Genomic DNA, 25288 nt, shown 5'->3' with positions numbered 1-25288 from the left:
ATATATAATGTAATTTAGAATATATATATTTAATATTTAAGGTCAAAAGAGAGATCAACAAAGAAAGCTTACTTATTTATGCTACATCGTGATTGATTAGCATAAATCTTATTTATTTAATAAAGGCTAAAACGTTTGTGAAAAAGGAAGAAAAATCAAAAGTAACTTATATAATAGGAAATATTTTGGTAAAAGGGCAAAAATATATGGGGGGTTCCCATGCATGGAAAAGCTTGCCTTAGTGTGTCTGTCCATGTTAAGGTTGGTCTATTGGCCATCACGCGCTTAAATACTCTGCAATCCTTAGCTTGATGACCATACCTTCCACATGCATTGCATTTCCCATTGAATTTTACTCTAAAAGTAGGGCATTCACTGGTCTGCTACAGTCATCTCAGATATCTTTGGCTCCTTAGCAATAGGCTTTAGGGTCATTGGCTGATGCCCTGATGCTTGTGAGCTAATAGATTTAGACTCAACAGACACTCTTTCTCCTTGAATCATTAAATTATCCTCCAATTGGATCGCATTGGTGGTGACTGCTTCCCAAGTGGTGATACCTCTAATGACTAGGCCATTGTAGATATCCTCATGTCGTAATCCCCTAATGAATCTATCAAGCAATTGGTTATTGTTGAAGCGCTCATTTGGATTACAATGAGAATTCAAATGCTTCAAGTGACTGATAAAGTCTCTCACCGACTCTCCTTCCTCTCGTTGGGCTTTCTGGAGCTGAGAGGCTACACCCCAAAGCACTCCCTCTCGTATGTATTCTTTTAAGAATAGTCTCTTAAGAGTAGGGTAAATCGTTTTTTCTTCCACCCTTAGGGTTCTATACCAATCCCCAGCCTTTCCACTTAAGGTTAAGCTTAAAGCATTGCTCTTATGTAGGTCATTGTGTTCTCCTAGAGGCTCGCCCCATTCACACTTGGGCGCCCATGCTTAGCCAACTAATCCCTTGAATGTTCCAGTTAGAGTGCGCCTCTCATCGGCGATCACTCTACCCTTTTCCTATTGGACCGACAAGCCCGGTACCTGGCTCTACCAAATAAATAATACAATGTCCGCCGTAGGTTAAAACGTCCGTCGTAGGTGATAGGGTGTCCGTGAGCCGTGAGGGTTAACAAGAGTCAACTTGCAAAAGGTCCTTGAACTAATGGAAGAAGGTCTGAGTGATAACCAGAGTGACGGTCTCACAACAGCCAGCATCTGTGAAGTCACACCTTATGCATGTTGGATAAGACACACCCTGAGCCTTGTACGTGCCATATGTCGCTAGCAATTTTCCCTCAAAGGCAAACCTTTGGCGCGAATACTCACAAAGCTCACCCACTTGCAACAGAGGAAGGGAGTTTGCTGGGACTGCAACCCTAAGAGGCACCGGAACAAGTGCACGTTCCAACAACGCACTAGCGGGCAGAGGAGGCTCGTTCACAGAAGCTACCAACGGCAAGTCTCGACGGGGCACATCAGCATCATTCGTCCGGACTAGAAAAGCACCCAACAAGCAAGCATGTGAGACAACAACCAAACAAACAAGAGAAGGAGAACGGGTTGAAATCCACCTTCAGCATAAGCCTCCTTCGCGGCGAGTTGCATGCCCTTGCAAAGGGAACGACGAGCACCTTTTTTGAGTGGCGATGTCGTATGCAAGTACTGGCCACGTTCGATCCTCGGGCTGCGTCCTATGTTTCGCCTTCATAGGAGCCTGTGAAGGCGAAACAACACCAACTCCAAGACTCTTGACACCACCAAACACAACAGCGGCGGATGGCGACTTCAATGGAGTGGACGTTGTACACGTGCGCATCTCTGACACAACAAAATGTGCATGAATGACATGAACATGTTAGTGTCTAGTGCAAGAGTGGTGATTCCAACCTGCAACAAGTTGCTTTTCAATAGGGGAGGAGCATCCAACATCAACTTTGGCCTTCCCTTTAAACTTCACGGTTGCATTTTGGAAGGCCTCATCAAGTTCTACAAGGGCACATGATAGGTTGAAGTATATGTACGAAGTATGTCATGAAGGACGAAGTGAAGCAAGAAGCGATGTACAAACAACAAGCCCTAGCAATGAAATACACCACACAAACTTTCAAGCACAAGAACTTTGCAAACCTCTTTCGAAGTCACTATTGTCCGTATCCATAAGCTCCGAGGACCAAGCATGCTCTTCGCCAGCATTCGCCATTAAAACCTGTTTCAATAGCAAGCACATTTATTTTTGACTCCTATTTAAGCGCTATTTCAATCCTAAATTGCAACGAACATCCCTTGATAATACTCTCTTTCCAGAGTATACGCAAAAGAAAACAAACACAAAAGAAATTTATGCTCTTTTAAGTAGAGGCAAAACTGAAGCACACAACGCAAGAAGCAAACTAATAGTATTGTCAGACATCAGTACAAACAAGTTGACGCAAACCTCACATAATCCATGCAAAGCATGGCATACACCTCACATAATCAATGCACAGGCTACAGCAAGAGGAGATACTTAGCCCAAAACACAAGAATAGTAGCAATGGGCACTAACCTTAGGGAATCGATGTAAGAGAGAGAAAAATGATGCATCGAATTGCCCCAGGCATGCATTATATTGGAGGTTGGCGACCTTGTACAAATAGGGTAAGTTGAAATGCTCCAGAGCATGATTCTCTGGTCGCATATTCCCTGCAAGCCACCCTGCCAAAAGGGCGAGAGAATTTACGTTAGATGTTCATTACAAATATTAGTATAATGTAGCATTAATTGCCACGTGCTGCACAACCAATTAAATATCCAGCTCGTATTTCCTTAATTTCTTTGACTGAAGAAGCCATATTTTCATGTAATTTATGAACTCCTAAAAACATTGTAAAATTGCTCTGAAGTATGGCACCATCACTATGGCTACCCCTTAGGGGCAGGCCAAAAAAGAAGAAAAAAAGGCCATGTGGCATGCAGCTGGCCTTGAGGTAAAACGTGATGTTTACCTGCGTACGCGTAAATGCTCGAGGTGTCTCGTGGCGCGTGGTACGCTCAGCACGGCACCGTTCCTCTCTCTAGTCTCCCCCCCCCCCCCCTCTCTCTTTCTCCCCACACACACACGCGCAGCATATTGGTAAGATTGCGCTCACGAAGGGGCCATGGGAGACGATTCGAGGCAGCCCCTCCTAGCTGGGACACCTTCTGCGCCATTCTTTGCCGACTTTCAGGCGTTTCCTGCTCCAGGTATGTAGCAGTACCGTAGGCTCGTCGTATTTAAGTGTAATGATCGACACATAAAATGGTATCTGCAATCCTTTTGCCTATTGTTAATAGTGGAAAAGGAAGGCCAGTTTTCTGAGTGGGCGCAATATGAGTATGTCAGCAAATCTCAGCGGAGGCCTGGTGCTGTGGAAGCTGGGGCTGCCATCAATGGTGATGAAATACGAGCTGCAGCATCTGTTGATCCTTACCCTGTGTGGATCTATGGTGCCCTCATTACTCCAGATGATTCGGTAACCAGTGGCTCAGGTGCTACATGCTTCTAGCAAGACTTTCACTGTCTTTGTATGTATGTGCATTTTCTGCATGTTCCTTTCAGAATTGTAATGCACTTTCATGTCCTCTTTCAACACGACATAGTTCCCAGAATAAACTGATAGTGTGGGTATGCATGCAGAAACTGAACTCAGAAGAACAAAAGAAGTTTGAACCCAAAATGCGTGGCGGAGAAGCCTTAAAGGGGCTAGGAATTAAAAACCTGTGCCCTAAAGAACTTAAGGAGCACTGGCCGTGGGGCCTAAACCCCAAAATATTGAAAATTTGAACTCCGGGGTTGTTGTTTGTAAATCTCACTGGCTGTGCAATGTGGCAAGTTGTATGGATTTTTGCGATTTGCGTTGGGATAATGATGTGGCAGTTTTGCGTGAGCTTTTGGTAGGAGACGCTTTTGGGGCTTTGCTTTTGCGCATCCCTTGTATTGTTTATTAGGAGCCCTTGGGGCCTCACTCTGCAGATCATCTGGACGTACAATGTGAGAGCAGTTGACCCTCAGGAGTTGGATTGTTGCGACTCGTAATAATAAGATATATCGAAAGGAGCGCCAGTCTTTGGGACGAGCGCTTCTGGGTGCGGAACCCTGTCATGCCTCGTGCCGTGTTCACTCTCTCTCGTGAGGTTCAATGATTTTGCAGTTTTTTTGTGTGTGTGTTACTATTGATTTCTCGCTTGGAGTGTCTAAGCTTGAACCAGTGGTATCAGAGCTTAGAAAGATTCTTCTTCCATGGACGATCCGATCCCTTTTGCAGCACAAGAGAATCCGACAGAAGAGTGAAGATTTTGTTTGTCAAAGAATCTTTGTATCCCTACCGTGGACTTATTAGCCACTCCCACCCTTAGTCTCTCGCGCATCGGGTGCGCTCGTGTCTTCATTGCTCTGCCTTAAGGGCTATAAGCCATAGAGAACCCAAGAGTGGGAGGCACCTTTGAAATGCCAGCCATGGACAAATTTCGGGCAGGGGAGTTTAACAGAGCGGGGTACAAATGTCAATTGCAGGTTGATACGTGTGAAAAGATTAATGAAGTACTCCCAGAGCGCGAAACATGTGAAGCATATGAAGACTTACGTGATGGATGAGATTAATGCGAGATGGCATTCTCCTCTCAGATTGGGAAGAAAGTTGAAAGGAGAGACGACAGAAACTCATACGATTTTTTAAACCATAATTGTATGATCTTGTGTATTTTTGTGTGGCAGTATTTATTGTTATCTAGTTAACTCTACACTTGCCAATGGGCATTGATGATGTTATTTAGTGAATAGGATGCGTGATTGAGCTGTTGATTTGTTGGCTTGTGGATGGCTGCCACCAGTCTGAGCTTCCACTTTCAATTCAGAGTGAATTCTGAGCTACATTTAGGTATTATATACAACAGGTTTGAGTCACTATAAACATGCAAAGATACTCATATCAATGAGGATTTGGCATCATTGTATAATGAAAAATGTGTGATACCTCTCTCTCTCTCTCTCTCTCTCTCTCTCTCTCTCTCCCCCCTGCATTCAGCACATACAATTGTACACTTTGGGAAGCAAAAAGTCCCGCTGAACATTGGTGTTTTTGAGCTGTAGCTTTGGAAAGTCAGATGGCCACGTGTGTTTGCAGGGGCAAGCTTGAAAACTCAACAAAGATTCCTCGTGTGAGGAGTCGATTCCAAAACCAGAGGAGAATGATAGGGAGTAAAAGAATGTATTCTTTTGCTTGGGGAAATAAAAGTACCAGTGTAAGAAGAGGAGTTTGAGATTGTTCGGAGGATTACGATAAGAGAACATAAATGTTCGTTTGTTAGGGCATACGTTGTATGAGACCTCTAGTGTGGGAGCACTGTGTGTGCGTGTGCGTGCGCACACACATGTATTCATCTTGTCCTCAGCCATTTCGCTTCGAGTTGGGCACGTCGCGTCATCACTTTGTAACAACCGGCCTCCCCGTTGAGACAGCCACTATGTGGCCTTTTTTTGGGGGGGGGGTAAGGTTGCGAGTGCACGTGCGCGTTCGCGCGCTTGTGTGTGTTTCTTAGACACGATTCAAAAGGCATTGACACCGACACATTTAACCCGATTATGGTCAAGCTCGACCATAAAGTTTGGCTTTTCCAAATTATAATGACTCATCAAATTGCACAACAACTAGCCAATTTCATCGACAAGAAGCTGATATTTAGCGCCTACAAGTGATACGGCATCATCATCAAAGGTATCTAAGAAGTCAATAGACAAAGGTAAGTCCAAGTCCGCTTCGAAGCCAACAAAAAGACATCGAAAAATTATGTATCTTTATAGTTCCCGGAATAAACTGTTAGTGTGGGTATATATGCAAAAACTGAATCCAGAAGAACAAAAGAAGTTTGAACCCAAAAAGTGTGGTGGAGAGGCCTTAAAGGGGCTAGGAATTAAAAACTTGTGTCATAAAGAACTTAAGGAGCACTGGCCGTGGGGCCTAAACCCCAAAATATCAAAAGTTTAAACTCTTGGACTGTTGTATGTAAATCTCAATGGCTGTGCCACATGGCAGGTTGTATGGATTTACGAGATTTGCGTTGGGATGATGATGTGTCAGTGTTGCGTGAGCTTTTGGTAGGTGACGCTATTGGGGGAAGTGCTTTTGAATCTGATGCTTTTGGGGCTCTGCTTTCGCGTATCCCTTGTATTGTTTATTAGGAGCCCTTGGGGCCTCACTCTGCAAGGCATATGGGCGTAGAGTGTGAGAGCAGTGGACGCTCAGGAGTTGTACTGTTGTGACTCGTAATAATAAAGAAATATCGAAAGGAGCGCCAGTCTGTGGGACTAGTGCTTCTGGGTGCGGAACCTTGTCGTGCCGTGTCGACTCTCTCTCTCTCTCTCTCGTGAGGTTTAGTGATTTTGCAGTTTTGTGTGTGTTGCTATTAATTTCTCGCTTGGAGTGTCCAAGCTTGAACCAGTGGCATCAGAGCTTAGAAAGATTCTTCTTTCATGGAGATTCGATCTTTTTTGCAGCACAGGAGAATTTGACAGAATATACTGGACCGACTACAGGGATCTTCTTGTTTTAGCAGGATCGAATCGAAAAGCGGATATCATCAGATCCGAATCGCGTCGGGAGATGTCTACAAGACAGCTTTTTGGACGAGCTTCGGTTTATATGATTTTTTGGTGATGCCTTTTGGCCCTACCAATGCTCCAACGACCTTTAACCGAAAGAGCGACTTTAACCGAATGACGAACAGGATTTTCAGAGAGTACAGGTCTTTTGTTGGCACTTTCTTTGATGACATTATAGTCTTCTTCAAGGATGAGGCAGAACATAGAGAACATCTGCTACAGGCCTTTCAGGCATTACGAGATCACAAGTTGGTGATCAATGCAAAGAAGAGTGAATTTTTCTTATCTGAGATACGCTTTTTGGGACACATCGTCTCAGCAGTAGGAGTGCAAATGGACCGGGCCAAGATTGAGACTATACGTGATTGGCCCGATTTGGAGAATGTCCGTGAAGTTAGAAGCTTCTTGGGCTTATGTTCTTACTACCGGCGGTTCATTAGAAAGTTTGCAGAGGTTGCTTCCCCTTTGCATATGTTTCTCGTGGGGACCCACAAAGGTGACGGCCTTTCAAACATTGAAAGAGAAAATGACTACGGGACTAGTCTTGACTTCGCCGGATTTGCAAAAGTCATTTGGAGTATATTGTGATGCGTGTGGTCGAAGTTTGGGTGCGGTCTTAATGCAAGAAGGCCATGTCATTGCCTATGAGAGCCGATTGTTTTCAAGGCCGGAATCGACAGCACAGATATATGAGAAAGAGCTTTTGGCGGTTATCCATGCTCTTACTCAGTGGCGACATTACCTACTAGGAGCCGATTTTACGGTCTTCACTGATCATCAGAGTTTACGCTACTTGTCACAGAAGCAGCTATTGGAAAAGCAAATGCGGTGGGCTAACATCTTGTCACAGTTTCACTTCCAGATTGTCCATGTGCAGAGACAAAAGAACTTGGTGGCAGATGCTTTCTCTCGGAAGCCGTTGGTCTTGGCTATTTCCGTGATTCATCATAGAAGCTTCGAGGACATGGTCGACAGCACGCCACAGATCCAGATTTTTCAGATGTATTTTGCCGAATACAGAATGGGGAGTTAGTAGTGGGGATGGCTACTTGATGAAGAAAACGATGATGTGCGTTACACAGTTGTTGAGGGAAAAGGTTCTAACTGAATGCCATTGTCTACCATTTACGGGTCACCGCGGCATTGATACCACCTTGAAAGGTAAGCACTCCCCTCCCCCAGTGATTACTTCTCCTAATGTGTGGGGTCAGTATGCGACATCGTTATATACAGTCCCTGGATAGAACCCCCTTCCAGATCTTACAGAGCCATGCCCACCTACCAACACCTTCTTTACCATTGAGATGGTAAAGAGAGCCATTGATAGGATGGGGAATAGCAGGGCATATGATCTTGATGGTCTAGTAGCAGAGCACTTAATACATGCTAGAGATATGCTGGCAGAGGTTCTTGCAGTGTTGTTCAATCGTGCCATGTGTGAGGGGTTACCTGAGACTTGGAGGTTGTCTACTATTGTGCCTATCTTCAAGGCAGGTGATTCTAGAGAGCCTGGGAATTACTGCACTATGCACACATTGTCACGGTTGTATGCATCCATTCTTGAGTAGCAGTTGAGTGATTGGGTAGAGGGTGAGGGTGTATGAGCAAAAGGCCATGCCGGGTTTAGGAGGGGTTTCTTCACTCTTGATCATATTCTGACACTTAGAGCCATCATTAAGGAGGCCAGGTCACATGGGAGACGGATTTATTGTAGCTTTGTGGATTTCCGCAAAGCATTTGACATGGTACCGAGAGCTCGATTGATGCGTAGATTGCAAGAGATGGGGGTGCCCATAGTGTTGATTTGGGGGATTATGGCTCTATACATATCAGTGATGGGACATGTTCACACCCTGGAGAGGATATCTGATTTAGTTCACTCCACCATTGGGGTGAAACAAGGTTGCCCATTGTCTCCTACTCTATTTGGTATGACATATGTATATTGATGAGGTGTCTGATTACATTGACAGAGAGGGTGATAGAGGTGCCCAGCTGGCAGGGACGTGGATCCCATTGTTATATGCTGATGATATTGTGTTGATCTCTGAATCACCAGAGGGTATGCAGCGACAGTTGGATGCACTACACAGTTTTGCAGAGGATAGTGGATTGTCTGTAAACCAAGGTTATGGTGTTTAACACCACACCACAGTGGATCAGGAGATCAGCACCGACTTTCACATATGGTCAGAATATATACACTTACCTCTTGGGGTTGTCTTCAGTGGGTCGAGGTTTTCTTTGGGGAGAGCAGCAGAGACTAGACTGACTATAGCTTATGCGGCCTTGGGAGGCTTGGAGAGGATGTGTTCGCAAGTTCAGTTCCAGGAACCTCGGACAAAGTTATGGCTCTTTGATACTTTAGTAGCCTTAGCTATGTTGTATGTGGTGCAGATATGGGGACCTTCTATAGGCCAAGATGGTTGGAGACGTATGGAGAGGCCCTTGGTATCTATGATCTCTCGATTGATCAGAGCCAAGGCCTCCGGACCCCACGCTATCATTCGAGCAGAGCTAGCTGCCCCTCCTATGGAGATTGAGGCGCTTACCAGATCAGTCTCCTTTGTGCACAACTTGTGGGATACTACTAGAGACAGATATGCTAGACTGGCCCTTGAGTCTTCCAGACAGTTAGCTCTTCAGGGGGACACTTCATGCTGGTATGCACAGATGACATCATGGTTTCAGATGCATGGCTTCACCATGGACAAGCTACCCCCTTTCCAGTACTCTCTTCAGACACCCTCGATGTCTCTTACACGGGTGGAGATTACTACTCATTTCGTCAAGACGTGATCCAGCTAGATATCAGGAGGACATGGATAGAGCCGCCACAGGAGTTGGGCACGAAGATGGCTTTCTATAGAGCATCTTCTCCACCTCATAGGAGATGGGTTTGTGATTCGACCCAGCTACATGGATACACATCTCATGGTTTGCGGTGTGCCATTGGTCAGATACGCACATCCTCACATTAGTTGTAGATTGAGACTGGGGATACCAACAGACAATAGGATATGCCGCTTATGCCGGCTAGAGATAGAGACAGAGCTACCTTACATATGTCATTGCACAATGTACGATGAGCTTCGGGGCCGTTTCCAATGCTTATTCAGAGAGGGTTTCAGTCCTTTCTCTAGGGTCATGAGTTATGAAAACCAGAGATATCTTGGGCTATGTCTACTTGAGTTACACAGATATAGAGACACTTTACTGGGGAGAGCTAGAGAGAGACAGTCCCAGAGACGGATTACAGATCTCTTTTCACTAGATATGTGACAGCCAGAGGAGCAACCATCACTGAGAGCTTGGCCCACACTCATTCGACCACTACCGGCACTCTCATCGATCGAGCATTGGAGCTACGGAGATCCTGACGGCCACAATTGAGGAGAGGGGCTACATAGCATCGACGAAGACTACAACAGAGGATTCGAGCCATTCTCTCGACATCCAGAGTGCAGATGAGGATGGGTTCTAGTAGTAGTATTTTTGTTCTAGTCTTTTTGTACCCAGAGATGGTATTGGATTCACAATTTTGTAAAGTTTGGTCTCATAGGTCATTTTGGCCTTTTGAAGACGTTAATATAACATTTCATTTCATCTCTCTCTCTCTCTCTTGTGTATTCTCCCCGTTGCTCTATGCTTCCGCATCGTCGACTTTGATATGGTATCAGAGCTTTGTGCTCGGTGATTGTGGGAAGGACATTGCGAAGAAGAAGATCGGCGTTTTTGGCAGCATTTTCAAGCTCCATCGACATTTTCCTTGATGACGTTTTGAGAGGTAGCAGGTCGTGGAGGCAAGCTTCTTGTCTTCGTACCGGCAGTGAAGGCCAAGCCAAAAGGAGGCTTCATTGGCCTCATTGCTGTTAAGGGGTCGTTTATCGACGACATTCAACGCTCTGAGGCGGAGTGTTTTGAAAGGCATGCAGCATTGTGGCTTCTAATTGGTAGTGTCTCCTAGCGTTTTTGAAGAGCATATTGAAATGCTCATTTTGAAATGTTGAGGCAGTGGAAGCTCCTCGAGGGCAATTTTTGCATGCACTTGAGAGGCGACATTTGTGGAGGACATCTTGTTGCCTGCATCTTGATTTGCTTCATCAATGCGGCCTTACTTTGTAGCATTTTAACAAGCCGATTAAGAATTTTTAATGCTTTTGTATGCATCTTGAGATGGCGTCAAGACATAGTAGATGTGTTTGTGGTGCGGCTTGGGGAATGGCTCATTGACTTACCTACAAACAAGATAGTATCCACCTCACTAGGTGTTGCATTTTTTTCAGAGCAGATGTCGTATGTATATTTCTGTACCATTGCACCATTGCATGCATTCCGTTTGCATCTATTTGATAACCATCTACATCATTTTTACCTAAAACGGATGCGCTTAATCTTGGACGAGGAAGGGTTATCGTTTTGCAGTTCTTGAGTAGCCGGGATTTTGAGGTCGACAACGCCGCCCAGTGGATTGCGAGCAGAAATGGAGCGCAAACACCAAGAAAGAGTGACAGCCGCCGTCAAAGACGAGCGACCAACACATGAAAGAGTTCTTGCGACTCTTTTCTCAAGTTCAGGAACAGATGTAAGAGACTCGGGAAAAGGAGACTCTCTCAGCATGACACACAAGATTTGCATGATTATGAGCAGCATGATGAATTGATTGAAAATGATGAGCATGACGATTTGGATGCCAATGATTTGCATGGTGAATTGGATGAGAATGACAAGCATGATGGTTTGCATGATCAAGATGTGGTTGCTCACAAGCATGATGATTTCCATGATGATCAAGATGTGATTTCTCACAAATATGAGGATTTCATGAAGAAGATGTGATTGTTCACAAGGCTGATGTGTTAGTGGATGCTTTTTCTAGCGAAGCGAACCTCGTTGCAGATTCGCTTAATCACGAAGAACCGATCTTGGCTCTCGAGCCTAGGTCTCAAGAACCCTCACAGGAAGTATTATGTGTTCGCATGATTGATACGCACGCATTGTTCGAGTGTTTCATTCGTGATCGTTTCCTGTATTTTAGTCAGCATCTTTATGTGATCCCTTTTCCTAGGCATGACATATTGTACGTTGAGCACGTTTCACTCATGAATAAACACGAATGTATGCGGATTGTTAATGAAAAGCTGAAAAGTATGCATTCAAGGAAGCCACATTCTATGTCTCTTCCTTGGAACGACACAGTTGTAGAAAGAGCACATGACAGTATGAGCACCAAGCATGGGCATTTCCGTTGTGAATTGCCACAGTTGATTGCTTTAGATCAGAAGAGAAAGATTCGATCTCATTGTTCGTGTGTGTGTAGTGAACGGTTTAGCATTCCGTCTCTTTGTTCATCTACATTGCATGCATAGTTTTTGAGGAAGACAAGATTTTTCCCACTCACTTTACATGGAATAGGTATGTTCATGGTTTTGTGTTGGAGATGGTTTCAGGAATTTTTAGCCATGGCGATTCTTGAAGAAGAAAGAAGCATGACTTTAGACTAAGTTGAATCACCTAAGGAGCCACAAAAGACTTTGTGTCGCTTTCGGCACGGCCCAAATAAGCAAGCGTTGCAGACGTTTATGAAGTTCAAGTACCGCACGACCCACACATCAGAGTGGGCCGACGAAGAGTCTCTTCTAGGATTCCGGATACTATTGGCGATCTCCCTCGACGCCATACGTTCGGTACCAGTACCTCACTTATAAAAGGAGGGGATGTCACATAACACATCCAACTCTATGTGTCCGTGGACAAGCTATAGTACGACAAGGGTTCAATCAGTCCAATAAGTCTAGATTTAGAAGTGTTCTGGCACTTTTGTGAGTCTATTCGTACACCGTGGATGCCCAGACACTTAGTGTAGATGCATATCCTCTGGTTGCACACATCATGATCATAAGCATTCCCATCAGAATCCATCAGGGGAATTTTCCAGTGCATTTAGCCTATTTTCCCTATTTTTGACATTTTTCCCTTATTATTTTTAAGCGACTTTTGTTGGAAAGTGGGTAGGGCAAATTGAGTAAGTTTGTATATAAACATACCTAGACTAGCACTAAATGGCAGAAGAGGCAACAGGAGCCAAGCTCAACAGGCAATTTCTCAAGCAAGAACCTTGGTGGTTTCCCCTCCAAGCAAGAAGGACTTAGTACCTAGCGTTTTTCTCATCAGGCATCATCGCCATAGAACAACAGCCCTTGGCGTTTATCATCAAGGTGGACCTCGCCATACACCCCCAGCACTTGGCGTTTCCAGATCTCCCTCATCGCCAGCAGACCACAGGCCTAGCGTTTTTGATCCCAGGCTTCACCGCAAGAAACCCCTCAGCCCTAGCGTTAGTAAAGTCCCTAGATCGCCCACTTCTGGCCTAGCGTTTTCAACAGATAAAACCTCAGCCATGCAGCGTTTTTCAGCAATGAAGCAACAGCAGATGCAGCCCTTAAGAACTTGCAGTTTCAGCCCTAAAGAACATCAGTTTCAGTCCTACAAGAAGTGCAGATTTCAGCCTAAGACTTGCAGAATTTCAGTGACAAAGACCAGCAGAAATCAGCCCCAAAACCAGCGTTTTGGATTTGCAGCAGATTTCAGCCCATTAGCGTTTTTGGACAGCAGATAAAGACCTTCAGTTTTCAGCCCTAGTGTCGGCCTCGTCATCTCCGTCGTCGTCGCCGACATAGCCTAGACTTGCATCAGTCACATGCATTCCCATCGCACCAGTTTGTGCAATCAATAGTAGACCACTCTCGCCGACGAGAGTGGGGCCTTCGGAGGAGGGTTTTACAACGTCTCTGGTGTCGTATCTCTCTTCTCTCTCTATCTCTCAATCTCATACACTTGAACACATAGTGTCCATTCACTTTGTTTGTGATCATAGCACTCTCTCATTAAGAACGGAAGGCTCTACCTTCCATAAGAACAAAAGGAACCTTGAGCACAGTTCGGAGCACTCATCTTGAGCAAAGCGCAAACATTGATTCCGTTGCACCTAACATGCAAGCTGGTTGTAGCAAATCGAAAGAGGAGAGAGGGCTCACGTGACACATGCAACCCTATGTGTCCGTGGACAAGCTCCAACATGACCAGGGTTCAGTTCAGTCAAGTCAGTCTAGAATAGGAAGTGATCTAGCACTTTTGTGAGTCTGTTCGCAGACTGTGCATGTCCAGATACTTGGATTAGATGCATATCCTGTGGTTGCACACAGCATGATCATCAACATTCTTATCAGAACCCATCAAGAGCATTTTTACAGTGCATAGACCTGTTTTTCCTATTTTTGACATTTTTCACTTATTATTTTTAAGTGACTTGTTGAAAACTAGGCAGGGCAATTTTGCTAAGTTTGTATATAAGAAACCTAGCGCTAGCACTTCTTGGCAGAAGAGGCAGCAGGAGCACACGCTCAACAGGCAACTTCTCAGCAAAACTCCCCAAGAGGCCTAGCGTTTTTGCATCACAACAGAAGGCTGGCGTTTTTGGACTAGATCAGCCAGCGTTTTTGCATTGGCAACAGCCTGGTGACAGCAAGAGGCAGAAGACTCCCAGCGTTAGCAGATTATCCACAACCAGACCATTTTCAGCCCTAGCGTTTTTGCATTTGCCAAGCATTTCAGCGTTTTGTAGATCTACCGCGATGGAACCAACACAAGCACCAGCGTTTTCAGTTTTCAGCAGTCAGTACCCGCAGAAGAAGTCCCGAACCTCGTAGATCTCACCTTTCCGCAACAGATCCTCGCCGCACGATCAAATCCATCGAAGTTTGCAGATTCAGCCCGGAAAACGCAGATTTCAGCATGTGCGTTTCCAGCGCGTCGTCGTCGCATCGTCGCCATCGACATCGTCATCGACATAGAGTCAGAATTCAACAGATACAAGATTTGCAGATTTCAGCCCTTAGCGTTTTCAGATTTCAGCCCGTCTCGTCGTTCTTCTCATCATCGTCGGCAAGTCCAAGCATTGTAGAGATTTGTGCAATAATAAGTAGACCGCTCTCGCCATAGAGAGTGGGGCCTTCGGAGGAGGGTTTTACGTTGTCTCTGGTGTCGTATTCTCTTCTCTATCTCTCTGTCTCATGCACTTCCATTCAAAGTGTCCATTCACTTTGTTTGTGTCCATTGCACTCTCACTAAAGGAACGGAAGGCTCGCCCTTCCGTAAGTAAAAGGAATCCTTGAGCACAGTTCGGAGCACTCATCTTGAGCAAAGTTCAACATTCATTTCGCTGCACCTTACATTGGTATTAGAGCTTTGGCAGTGTTCTGTATCACTCAAGGAAAGAACCACAAGAACCACATAAATTTTTTTTGCTTGTTGAGGTCGCACGAACCCAAGTTCACTTGGGCGTGTCGATTCCTAATCGTGTTTTTGAAGAGTGACAAGAATCTGAGAAAAGAAGGGCTTGTCCAGCCTCCCCTTGTGCCTCTTTTCACTCATTTAGAGCGGACCGTGTACTTAGCGGCCGGCCAATTGACGTGAGGTGGGAAAAAGCAACCTTGGTGTGAACGCAAGGCTGCCATGCGCCCACGGAAAAGAGCAGAACTCAGGTGAAGAGAAGATCCTTCTCAAACGCAGCTTGCAAGCTAAAGAAGAACTCAAGAACCTCAAGAACCCAAGAACCCAAGACCCACCAGAACCTAAGTTCCTCGTGAACTTACGAACTCAAGATCACAGTATATGGTCATTACTCGAAGCGGAATGATTACTTCGCTTGGAGGTGATGAGCATGAGAGAGGCGACGAAGAATTTTCCCCACGAGGAGGTCTTTTCGACCCTCCCCCCTCCCCATCTACGCCACAAGTTGTACCAAATCCTATGGAGGCGATGGTCAAATCGATGTTGGAGATGATGGCACAACAAGAAACGACTCGCGTTGCGATGGCACAACTAGAAAGAAAAGCAGAACAACAAGAAGCGACTTGCATTACTTTGAAACACGAGCGTGATGCACGAAAAGAAAGAAAAGCACAAAGAAAGGAGGAAGCCGAAGCAAGACGAGCGGCCTTGGAGGCCGATCGTGAGGTTTAGAGGGACCTCCGTACTCAAGAATTGGTTCGACAGGTACTTGCCTCGAAGTCCAAACCAACCAAAGTTGTTGGTAGTTCCTCAAGTGGCGCAAGCCGCGATTCGGACTCCAACCACAAAGAAGATCCAGTTCAGTAAGTATGATGGTAAGATGGATGCTACGGCTATTCATTCTTGGTTGCATCAATTTAATGCTTATTTTGCGACAACTAAGAAGACACGAAATAGCAAGGTTTTGACGGCAGCTATGTACCTTGTTGGTGATGCCATCAATTGGGACTATGCATGGCAAGAGGCACATTTAGCTGCGCACCTAGAGGAAGCCGAATTCATGTCCCTTTCCTTCAATTGGGTTGATTTCCAAGACAAGCTCAAGGCGCGGTTTATGCCCCATGAGTACCTCGCACGATTGAAGGACGATTGGCGCGGTCTCAAGCAAAATGGTATGCCAGTCATGTCTTTCTCTAATCGTGTTTTGCAGCTAGGCACCCAATTACGCAAATCGGATGATGAGCGCAAAGAGGCATTTCTTTATGGATTACTCCAGATGAAAAGGTAGCACAAGGAATTTTAGGAGGATACATCACGTCGGAAGAGCAAAGCACTTATTCTAAGGAAGGTCGATGTTTCATTGTCACATTAAGGGTCATATATAAAGAACATGTCCTAAGATTGACTGTAATGAATCTAAAGAATCCATAGAACCCACTTCCTCTGTCAATGCAATCAATGACAACACGAGTGTCCCAAGTTTCTCCTGACCCTCCCATTGATGAGTCTCTCATTAAATGTTATGGTCATATGACGGGGCAACGTTTTGTCATATTGTTTGACCCAGGCAATATGCATGATGTGATCAGTTGAGAGAGCCTGCCTAGAGGTTAGTCAGAAATCTCCTCTCGAGGTCTCTGGCTTCGCTCCCGGTATGGACTCTCTCATCACGAAAGAGTGCCTTAATGTGTTGTTTGCGATTGAACAAGCTGCTTTTCGTAGAAATTTTTTTGTCTCTCCTCTCTCAGGATGTGATATGATTTTGGGCATTCGATGGTTTTGTGAACATAACCCTCTCATTGATTGGGCGGAAAATACGTTCACTTTCAATGCCAAAAGTGACTCCCACATTGTCATTCGTGAAGAGCAAGTTGTTCATTCTCCATCTCTCATTGCTAATGTGCAGGAGAAGATTGAACGGATTTAGGAGAAGGAGACTTTCTCAGTCTCTTCTTCTTCAAAGCATGACACACAGGATTTGCATGATGATGAGCATGATGATTTGGATGATAAGGACAAGCATGATGATTTGCATGATGATAAAAAAGATGTGATTTCTCACAAGCATGATGATTTGCATGAAGATGATGTCATTGTTCACAAGGATGATGAGTTAGTTGATGCTTTTTCTAGTGAAGCTAACCTCGTTGCAGATTCGATCAATCACGAAGGATCGATCTTGGCTCTCGAGCCTAGGTCCAAAGAACCCTCATAGGAAGTATTATTTGTTCGCATGATTAGTCAGCACGCATGGGTATGAGTGTTTCATTCGTGATCGTTTCCTGTATTTTAGTCAGTGTCTATATATGATCCCTTTTCCTAGGCATGACATTGTACGTTGATCACATTCCACTCATGAATGAGCACAAATGTATGCGGATTTTTCATGAAAAGCTGAAAAGTATGCATTCAAGGAAGTCACATTTCATGTCTCTATGCATCTAATCCAAGTATCTGGACATGCACAGTCTGCGAACAGACTCACAAAAGTGCCAAATCACTTCCTATTCTAGACTGACTTGACTGAATTGAACCCTGGTCATACTGTAGCTTGTCCACAGACACATAGGGTTATATGTGTCACGTGACATCCCCTCCTTTTCAAAGTGAGGTACTGGTACTGAATTGTATGGCATCGAGGGAGATCGCCAACAGGATCTGGAATCCTGGGAAGGACTCTTCGTTGGCCCACTTTGATCTGAGGGTCAAGCGATTCTTGAACTTCATAAAGGTCTGCAACGCTTGCTTCTTTGGGCTGCGCCGAAAGCGAGAAAATCTCCTGTGGCTCCTTCGATGCTTCAACTTCGTCTAGAGTCATGCTTCTTCCGTCTTCATATAAGAACGCCCTTGTAACACATTTCAATCAATAAATCAAATACAAAGTCTTCTAAGTCTTATCTTAGAGTCAGGTTCAAGTTTCTTAAGTCTTAATCATGAGTTTAAGTACTTAATTAAGGATTAGTACCTAGAATCCTTAGAGTGATATCATAGCAAATTTTTCCCGGACCAGTGGGTTGTGATGTCTTCACCTCCCCGGCGACATTACTCTTGGTGTTGTATGGAAGTGGAAGAACGATGGAGAATCTTCGTCAACCCCGTCATGCGGTAAGAATCGTGTATTAACCTCATGGCCGGAGGCTTGCTCGGAGACAAAGGTAGCCGTGTCCTTATTCTGGAGCGCTTTCCCCTTCGCAACGATGGAATTTGCAAGGCTCCACAGCGGGGCCTTTTCAGCCGGCACTCGTACCCTTACGCAGTTGCCGTGCCGCCTCCTCCCGTGCCTCTTCAGCGTGAAAAGTTGGCAGATTGATTTTCAGCCAGCAGCAAAGCACACACCAGGCAGCGCACAAGAGGGCCCGTTGCTGAAAACTCACGTTGGACAACACCAAAATTTTTAATGCTGATTTTTGTGGAGTTCTGATGTGGCAAAATATGATGATGTGGCAAAATAATAAAAAAACAAAGCCTCTCAGCAAGCATCGTAAAAATTCAGCCAGTGCTTGCATAAAAACAGGGCAGCGTAATAAATAATTCAGCGCGTAACACATTTACAGCAGCCCCTTGTTGGCCCAAATTTGATCGTCCCCTTTGCAAGACATTTCCTGGGTATTGCCCGCTCGTGTGGACACCCCCCTTCCCCTTGGCGATCAAATTTCAGTAGCCGACAATGGAATTGCAGTTTTCAGCCAACGCTAATTTGTAGCATTTGGTGCTCCCGCTCTTGTCATGGTTGGACCATGCAACTCCTTTGAGTGTCACATATATCCGACACTAGTCGAGTACTTGGTCGTGAATGCCGCTACGTTGGACAAGTTCTCCCTCGCAAGCCATGCACTACATTTACGTCTTTCTTGTCTGATGGTGGTAAAGTTGAAGATTCATTGATCCTCTCCTTGTGCAAGAGGTTCTTCAGAGGTCTAAGAGGCAACAACTCCCTCAACCTCCCCCTTCTCAATTGGAAGCCTTAATACCCGTTGAAACAACTGAAGATTCATAAGATTTTGGTTCTTGTGTCACAACCGATAAGCACATGACCCCTTCTTTGGCCGTGTTCCAAGCAGAAAAAGTTGCCTCGTCATTGCCCTTGCAAAACAAAGTAGTCTCTAAATAGATACTAGATGCTATGGTGAATGGTAATTCTTTAAACTTGAAGATTCCATTTCTTACCTTGAACGGTGCAAAGGATAAATCAGATGCAGACTCTTGTAGCACAACTTCAATTGTTACAATTGAATCTTTGGACACAACTTGTTCCACAGATAAACCTTTACAGATGGATATACCTCCAAACACTACTCTGTCTCAGTCTACGACATCCCTTCAGGGGACTTTGCTGTTCCAGATAAACCAATGGAATTCGATGAGATAAACTAGAGGTCATCGCTCAAACATAAAAGTTTTCCAATAGTTTCACTTGAAGCAAATAAAGATTCAATCTTTGCTTGGACAAAGCTCGAAGTTACAAATGACTTTGACAAAGGCACTAGTCAAGTTGCGGATATGATCAGTTTTCAGTTTGAGAAAATAGTTATGGTCAATAATAGTGCCACGACATGGGACTTAATGATCAGAGCTTTGGATGCAGAAGCAAGCAAAAATACATTTTCCTTCTCTCGGAGTTTCTACAACTATCCTGGGTTTCATTTTAAATGGGAGGGAATGTCACGATTGTGACGTATTCTTTGTCTTTGTATTACCTTCTTCACTTGATTCTTTTGCAAATACGAAGATATACCATATCAGAGACCCCTATTCTCGAAAGGATGCGTCTCTTCGCCCAAGAGTCGCGTCTATTCGGCGAATAGCCATGCCTCTTCAGCGAATGGCTGCACCTTTACACTGAAGGGTCACTACTCTACAACAGAGGGACACGACTAGCAGAGGGACACGACTGGCTTAGAGTCATGATGTTTTGACCTATGGTCATGTCTCTTCAGTTTTATATAAGAATGCCCTTGTAACACATTTCAATCAATGAATCAAACACAGATTCTTCTAAGTCTTACCTTAGAGTCAAGTTCAAGTTTCTTAAGTCTTAATCATGAGTTTAAGTACTTAATTAAGGATTAGTACCTAGAATCCTTACAGCAGCTCTCAGGACTCCCAAGAAAAAGCTGGGAGTCAAACCATCCTCCCAAAGACAGCTACCTCAGGGAAGTGCACTGAGGGCCTCATGGTGCATCAAAATTTCCAGATTCGATGAGATCAACTAGAGACATGGTCTTACTGTATCAAAACACCCATGAGAGGTTGGTGGGATCTAGATGTGATGATGGAGAAGACCGCTATTCTGGAGTATGAAGAGTTGTGAAGAGGATGAGATGACTATATAAAATTTGATTGTGGAGCTGGATTTTGTGTCGATGCATGTCGGAGAATTTACTGTCCAGTGTGGATGGTCATCGGCATGTATGAATAAAGTTAGTGTTTGCTTAAACTTTGGATTTTTTTGTGGGTGTAATTGGAGGAGATTACCTTCCTTGGGCTGCCCCGTGGGGGGGGGGGGGATGATGCCATATCTGTAACCTGGATGACGTGGCTATGCTGGTATTGGGCGCGGAGAGGGCGAGCAAGAGCCGAGCCCGAGATTGAATGGAAAGGAGCTTTGTCAATTGCTCACCTGCTCTATACTTGATTAGCATAGGATAGGATAAGTTTACTCTTTTGCACCAAAGCCCAAAAGTTCTCTTTCGTTCTTTTCCGGAATTGTATAGGCAAAAAGTGCATTCTTTATGGTGAGATCTTTTTGAATTCTTCCCACTCATAAGGGAGAGGGGTATCCAAGAAAGATGCTTCATTGACAATCTTATGTGCAATTGACTTCCTCGGCTGACTTCTTTTGATCCACTCTTCTATGGTTTTTGTACTTTGGACAACTTCAAAATAAGCATTGAACTTATGTAACCGTCTGTCTAAGTGGCCTAATAATGGCCAAACCAGACATATAGTGAGCACCACCAACATAGGAGAAGACCCTCACAAGGCCGGGCACAGCCACAAAGAAGCCCCTTCTACCTAGATGTAAGTGCAAAACCCAAGAGATGACCTTCAAAACTCTGAAAGATACATGCTTGCATACGTACCTACGCTGTATTTTGGTACGTATGTACTTTTGTACATACATAGGTTGAAACCTAGTTGCTTGGATACATGCATATGTAGGTATACATGTATATATGCAGTGTGCACATACATATATAAATACCCTCATGTCTCATATATAAATACATATTTCATTTCAGTTTATAGCATTATGGACATACTGTCTGATAGCTCATGCAAATGAAGCACCCCGTAGTCTGTTCACTTGCCCACCGCTTGAGCAAGTCCAATCAAAGTCGCATCCAACAAGCTTAACAGGCTTGACTTAGTTATTTGCTGTCACAAAATTTATAGAGATTTTGTACATTCTTTTGTACTGTCTGCACTGACATACCTTGACATTGTGAGTTTTGCAGAAAGACTGGAGGGTTACAGAAGTGATCCATTACCAGGGCTTCAAGATGATGACCAAAAAAGGTTAAAGAAGTGCAAATTATTTTCAGATCATTTTCATTTACAAAGAGTCACTAGGTATTAAAGGCAAACCACTTTTCTTTCTTTTTTAGTGTGCAGGTTTTAGAAGAAGAAGAAATAAGAGAGCTGCTCCTTGACTATGTTGGCCACCATTGCTGCTGGGGTCGGTCTCCAGCCAGGACATGGAAGATTCAAAAGATAGAAGATTGCAATTCATATATTGGTACCCTGGAGACCTTTATAGAAGAAAGGGATGTGGTTGATGATGTTGAGCCTTATGGAGGAGGAGTTGTGGATGGCAAAGATGGTGGGAGAGTTTTGGGTGCATGGGAAGTTGATATGAAAGGAGAGTTTCCTCTACTCTTTGTTTCCAGAAAAGAGGCACGAACTAAGCTTCCACATTCAGAAGTCGTGGAGAAGTGCCAAGGTACTTTCCGCTACTGTCATCACTATATAAAGGTACTGCATAAATTTTTCAGCAGACCTCTATCATGTGTATAGAATTCTAAAAGTTTTTAATCACGCTCTCACCATCCTAATGTCTTGAATATAAAAGTGATAATAGAAGGACATTATATTAAGATTGATGTTAAATCTTCTGTCTTGTGCCCCCTTATGTAAAATTCTATTGAATTCTATGAACTGGCGTGCTAAGATAATGGAAAGTTGTCGTATGCGCCTGAATTTCATGTGTGCACTTGTAATAAAGTCGAGGGGGGGAGCATAGTAGCAAGGTCAGAATTTGTAAATGAAGACTTTTTGGCTTATCTGCTGTGTGCAAGCTACTAGTCTCAATGAAATTACTGGCTGGTAAGATCAGAACTTGATTAGTTGGCAAATAGTTCCAGTCATAAATGTATCTATGGTGTATGCTTGGTTGCCAATAGACACACAGGAGGAACTGTACATTTCACTGACTTTGGAAAGAACCATTCATTTTATCTTAGTGAGTGCAACTTTGGAGTAGAGCTGAGCAGCTTACATATGTATGTCTATGGATGTACATGGTTGCATGTGTGTGTGCGCACGCGCAACCCAAGGTAATGAAAGAAACACCTTGAAACGACGGAACATACAACTTTCCTTGAGATTATGATGCTGGTGCATGCTTTTTGTGTGCGCGCGCGCATGTGATGTTTGTATTGGGCACATTTATTGATACCTAGTTCTGGATCCACTTTTGGGCCTTGATGGTGGTAGTGGGTATGTCGTAATATTTAGTCAATACTGTGCATGATGGAGCTGAACCCTGATGGCTATGTTGTCTTGCGAATTGCTACCATGAGTATATGACTCACACCTACTTTTTTAGTCTATAGGTGTAACAAGAACTCTTCTCCAGATAACTATGGATAGTAATCAACTAGAACTCTTTTTCAGCAAATTAATGTGAAGAGGTGTTCTTACACCCCATCCTCAACACACAACCATCTCCCAAAATAACAGAAACACACCCACCCTCACAACCCACCTCTCTTGCTGCAGAGGTTGTCTTGTAATCATGGCACTCTCACACACTTCAACCAAAACCCGGGGCCTCACTCACATTTTTCTTGCAGATTGTTCAGGTCGAGGGGACCGGCCTTGTTCTAAATGCAATCCAAATCCAGAGCCAGGCCATTACCTAGCTGGTCAGATGACTACATGTTCGGTGTGCCGTGGAAGAGGCTTGATAGCACATCTTGATGGCTCTGATACAGTGTGAGTATTCTTGTAAGGGAAATCAGAGGTTTGAACAGAGCTTCCACTTTGCTTTTAACTTTCTGTGTTTATACTTTCAGCTGTAAGAACTGCAAAGGGGAAGGAAAGCTCCCCTGCTCCAGCTGTGGTTCTCGAGGTCTTGTCAAATGTGCAAATTGTCGTGGAGAAGGTGCCCTTCTTCATAGGAAGATCCTTGTGGTCAGATGGTAATAGCTATTGTTTTCCCTCGAATTTCAACCTGAAGATTAGATATTATATACAGCATAATGATAGCCTCTAGCCAAAACATTTGGCAAAGCTTGGCTTTTGACCTTCGTTCTTTTTTCAGGAGAACCATCCTTCATAAACGTGTGAGTGCAACGAAGAATGCGGCCTCAGTTCCAGATGACGTGTTTCATGAAGCCAAAGGAGTTCAACTATATCACAGTCAAAGCTATCAGTGTGAGCCAGCTTACTTTCCGAAGTCCCCAGGGCTTACCAAATTTTCAGAGTCGGTGATATCAGAGCGCGTTCCAATTCCTCCGGCAGCTCGTGTAATTTGTGAGCGGCATCAAATCAGCCTGGTGCCTGTCACCAGGGTGGTCATGGGAAAGGGAAATAGCTCCTTCATGTTTTACATCATTGGACTCAGAAGAGAGGTATTTTTGAGGGATTATCCAGCAAGCAAGTGTTGTGGTATCTGTTGTGGAGGATGTACCATCTGCTGACTATAGTGTCCCCCCCCCCCCCCCCCCCCCCCTTTTCACCCCCGTCTCCGCCTACCAACTCCATCATCGGGATGGGAGCTTGAGCTATCGGCCAAGTGTGAACTTGGCCACGTCTTGAGTGAGTCTTATCCTTTTTGTCCCACAGCAAACATACACCTAAAATCCAACTACCTAAAAGGCAGAAAAAAAAGTATGTCATCACCATCTTTGGTGACATTAACATCTGTAGTGATGTTATGTTCATGATAATGAGGGCTATGGTCATATTTGTATACTGTATTGTAAAGACTTGGGAGAACTCGCTACTTTGTAGATGAACATTCAAATAAATTGATGCATGAAGCTTAAGCCTTAGGGATTTTCTTGCAGATTAACTTTATTTTCTAACCTGTCTGCTTTGTGCGCAGTTCTTTGTAATATGTCAACACCCATTTGGCTTTCGAAGGCCCATCATAGGAAACCTGAGAATCATCTGCAGGGTTTAGATCTGCTAGTTGTTGCAAAAGCATAACGAATGCAAAATTGCTACCAAGATATTAGTGTGGACAACCCCCCACCATGCTTCCCCTTCTCCACTGATCTGCTTACTTCATCGGCGATTTCGGGGGGGGAGGGGGGGGGGGGGGGGGGGTCCTATTTAGTCCATTTAATTGACTTCTCATTTCTATAATCACTTTCCTCGGTGTTTCTATTTGTTCTTCTAATTGGCAAGCTTGCAAATTTGTAACGTTCACTTGATATTTGTCTATAGGCTTTCTCACAGATTCCATTAATTTATAGACAACTCTTGAATGTCTCAAATTACAATTCGTACCGTTAATAGTGCTACCAGAGCAAATCTCAACCTTACGGAGTTTAGTCCTCACAAATTTGACCAAGAGTATTGATCTCTTGCTTATGCTTGCAATTAGAGCTTAAGTTCGGCTATAAGGACGCTTGTAGCCCTTGATTCTCCTAATCTCCTTCCCTTGCCAACCTTCTTCTTCCACTTCAATCAAGCCAAGTCCAAGAGAGATAGCTATAGCCTTGAGCTTTACATAATCGGGTGAGCCTTGTTATATTGCTTCATGTCATTCATGATAATGCCGGGAGAGAAGGATTGGACTCGAGCTCCGGCTTCGCCCTTCGCTTCTCCTTCTGAGCTTCTCTTCCCTTCGTTATCCCCTTTTTTGCTCATGGTTTCCCGTAGTCAAGAGCTAGGGAGCTTGAGAGGGTGAGCCCCTTCTTCTTAGCTTGTACCTCGAGAGAGATTGTGTGTGAGAGAGAGATCTTGAGAGATTGCCCGAGCTCCCCTTTGCCCTTCGCTTCGCTTCCCTTCCCCGTTCTCCCACGATAAGTCCCTACTTATCTCTCCTTTTCCCACTTTTTGCCCATGCCCATCAGTCACGGTGCTGCGACTGTGATTGATGTGGCATATAACGAGCTTTGATCACATATGGAGGTGCACCAAAGCCGGCGAGAA

At 44.4% G+C, this 25288-nt stretch overlaps 1 protein-coding gene across 1 annotated transcript; it reads left to right on the top strand.

The window, feature by feature from the left end:
• Positions 1-3059: 3059 nt before the first annotated feature.
• Positions 3060-24180, top strand: LOC147433013 (chaperone protein dnaJ-like protein). Its single transcript, XM_086492768.1, has 7 exons — positions 3060-3216; positions 3307-3501; positions 21361-21421; positions 21511-21845; positions 22978-23119; positions 23200-23325; positions 23448-24180. Exons 1-7 carry the CDS (start codon positions 3132-3134, stop codon positions 23824-23826), a joined length of 1323 nt encoding a protein of 440 aa, XP_086348894.1. The 5' UTR covers positions 3060-3131; the 3' UTR covers positions 23827-24180.
• The last annotated feature ends 1108 nt before the right edge of the window (positions 24181-25288 follow it).

Source organism: Adiantum capillus-veneris, chromosome 20 (assembly GCF_014529385.1).
Source record: "Adiantum capillus-veneris isolate H3 chromosome 20, ASM1452938v2, whole genome shotgun sequence".
Classification (NCBI taxonomy): Eukaryota; Viridiplantae; Streptophyta; class Polypodiopsida; order Polypodiales; family Pteridaceae; genus Adiantum; species Adiantum capillus-veneris.
The sequence above is the reverse complement of the archived record's forward strand: the minus strand, read 5'-3'. Positions and strand labels throughout refer to the sequence as shown.

Bases quoted from the DNA above. Each gene is read 5' to 3' on its own strand.
- LOC147433013 (XM_086492768.1), top strand. From the start codon at position 3,132: ATGGGAGACGATTCGAGGCAGCCCCTCCTAGCTGGGACACCTTCTGCG. The intron at 3,217-3,306 runs GTATGTAGCAGT...TATTGTTAATAG, and splicing joins TCAGGCGTTTCCTGCTCCAG to TGGAAAAGGAAGGCCAGTTT. The intron at 21,422-21,510 runs GTTAAAGAAGTG...TTTCTTTTTTAG, and splicing joins CAAGATGATGACCAAAAAAG to TGTGCAGGTTTTAGAAGAAG.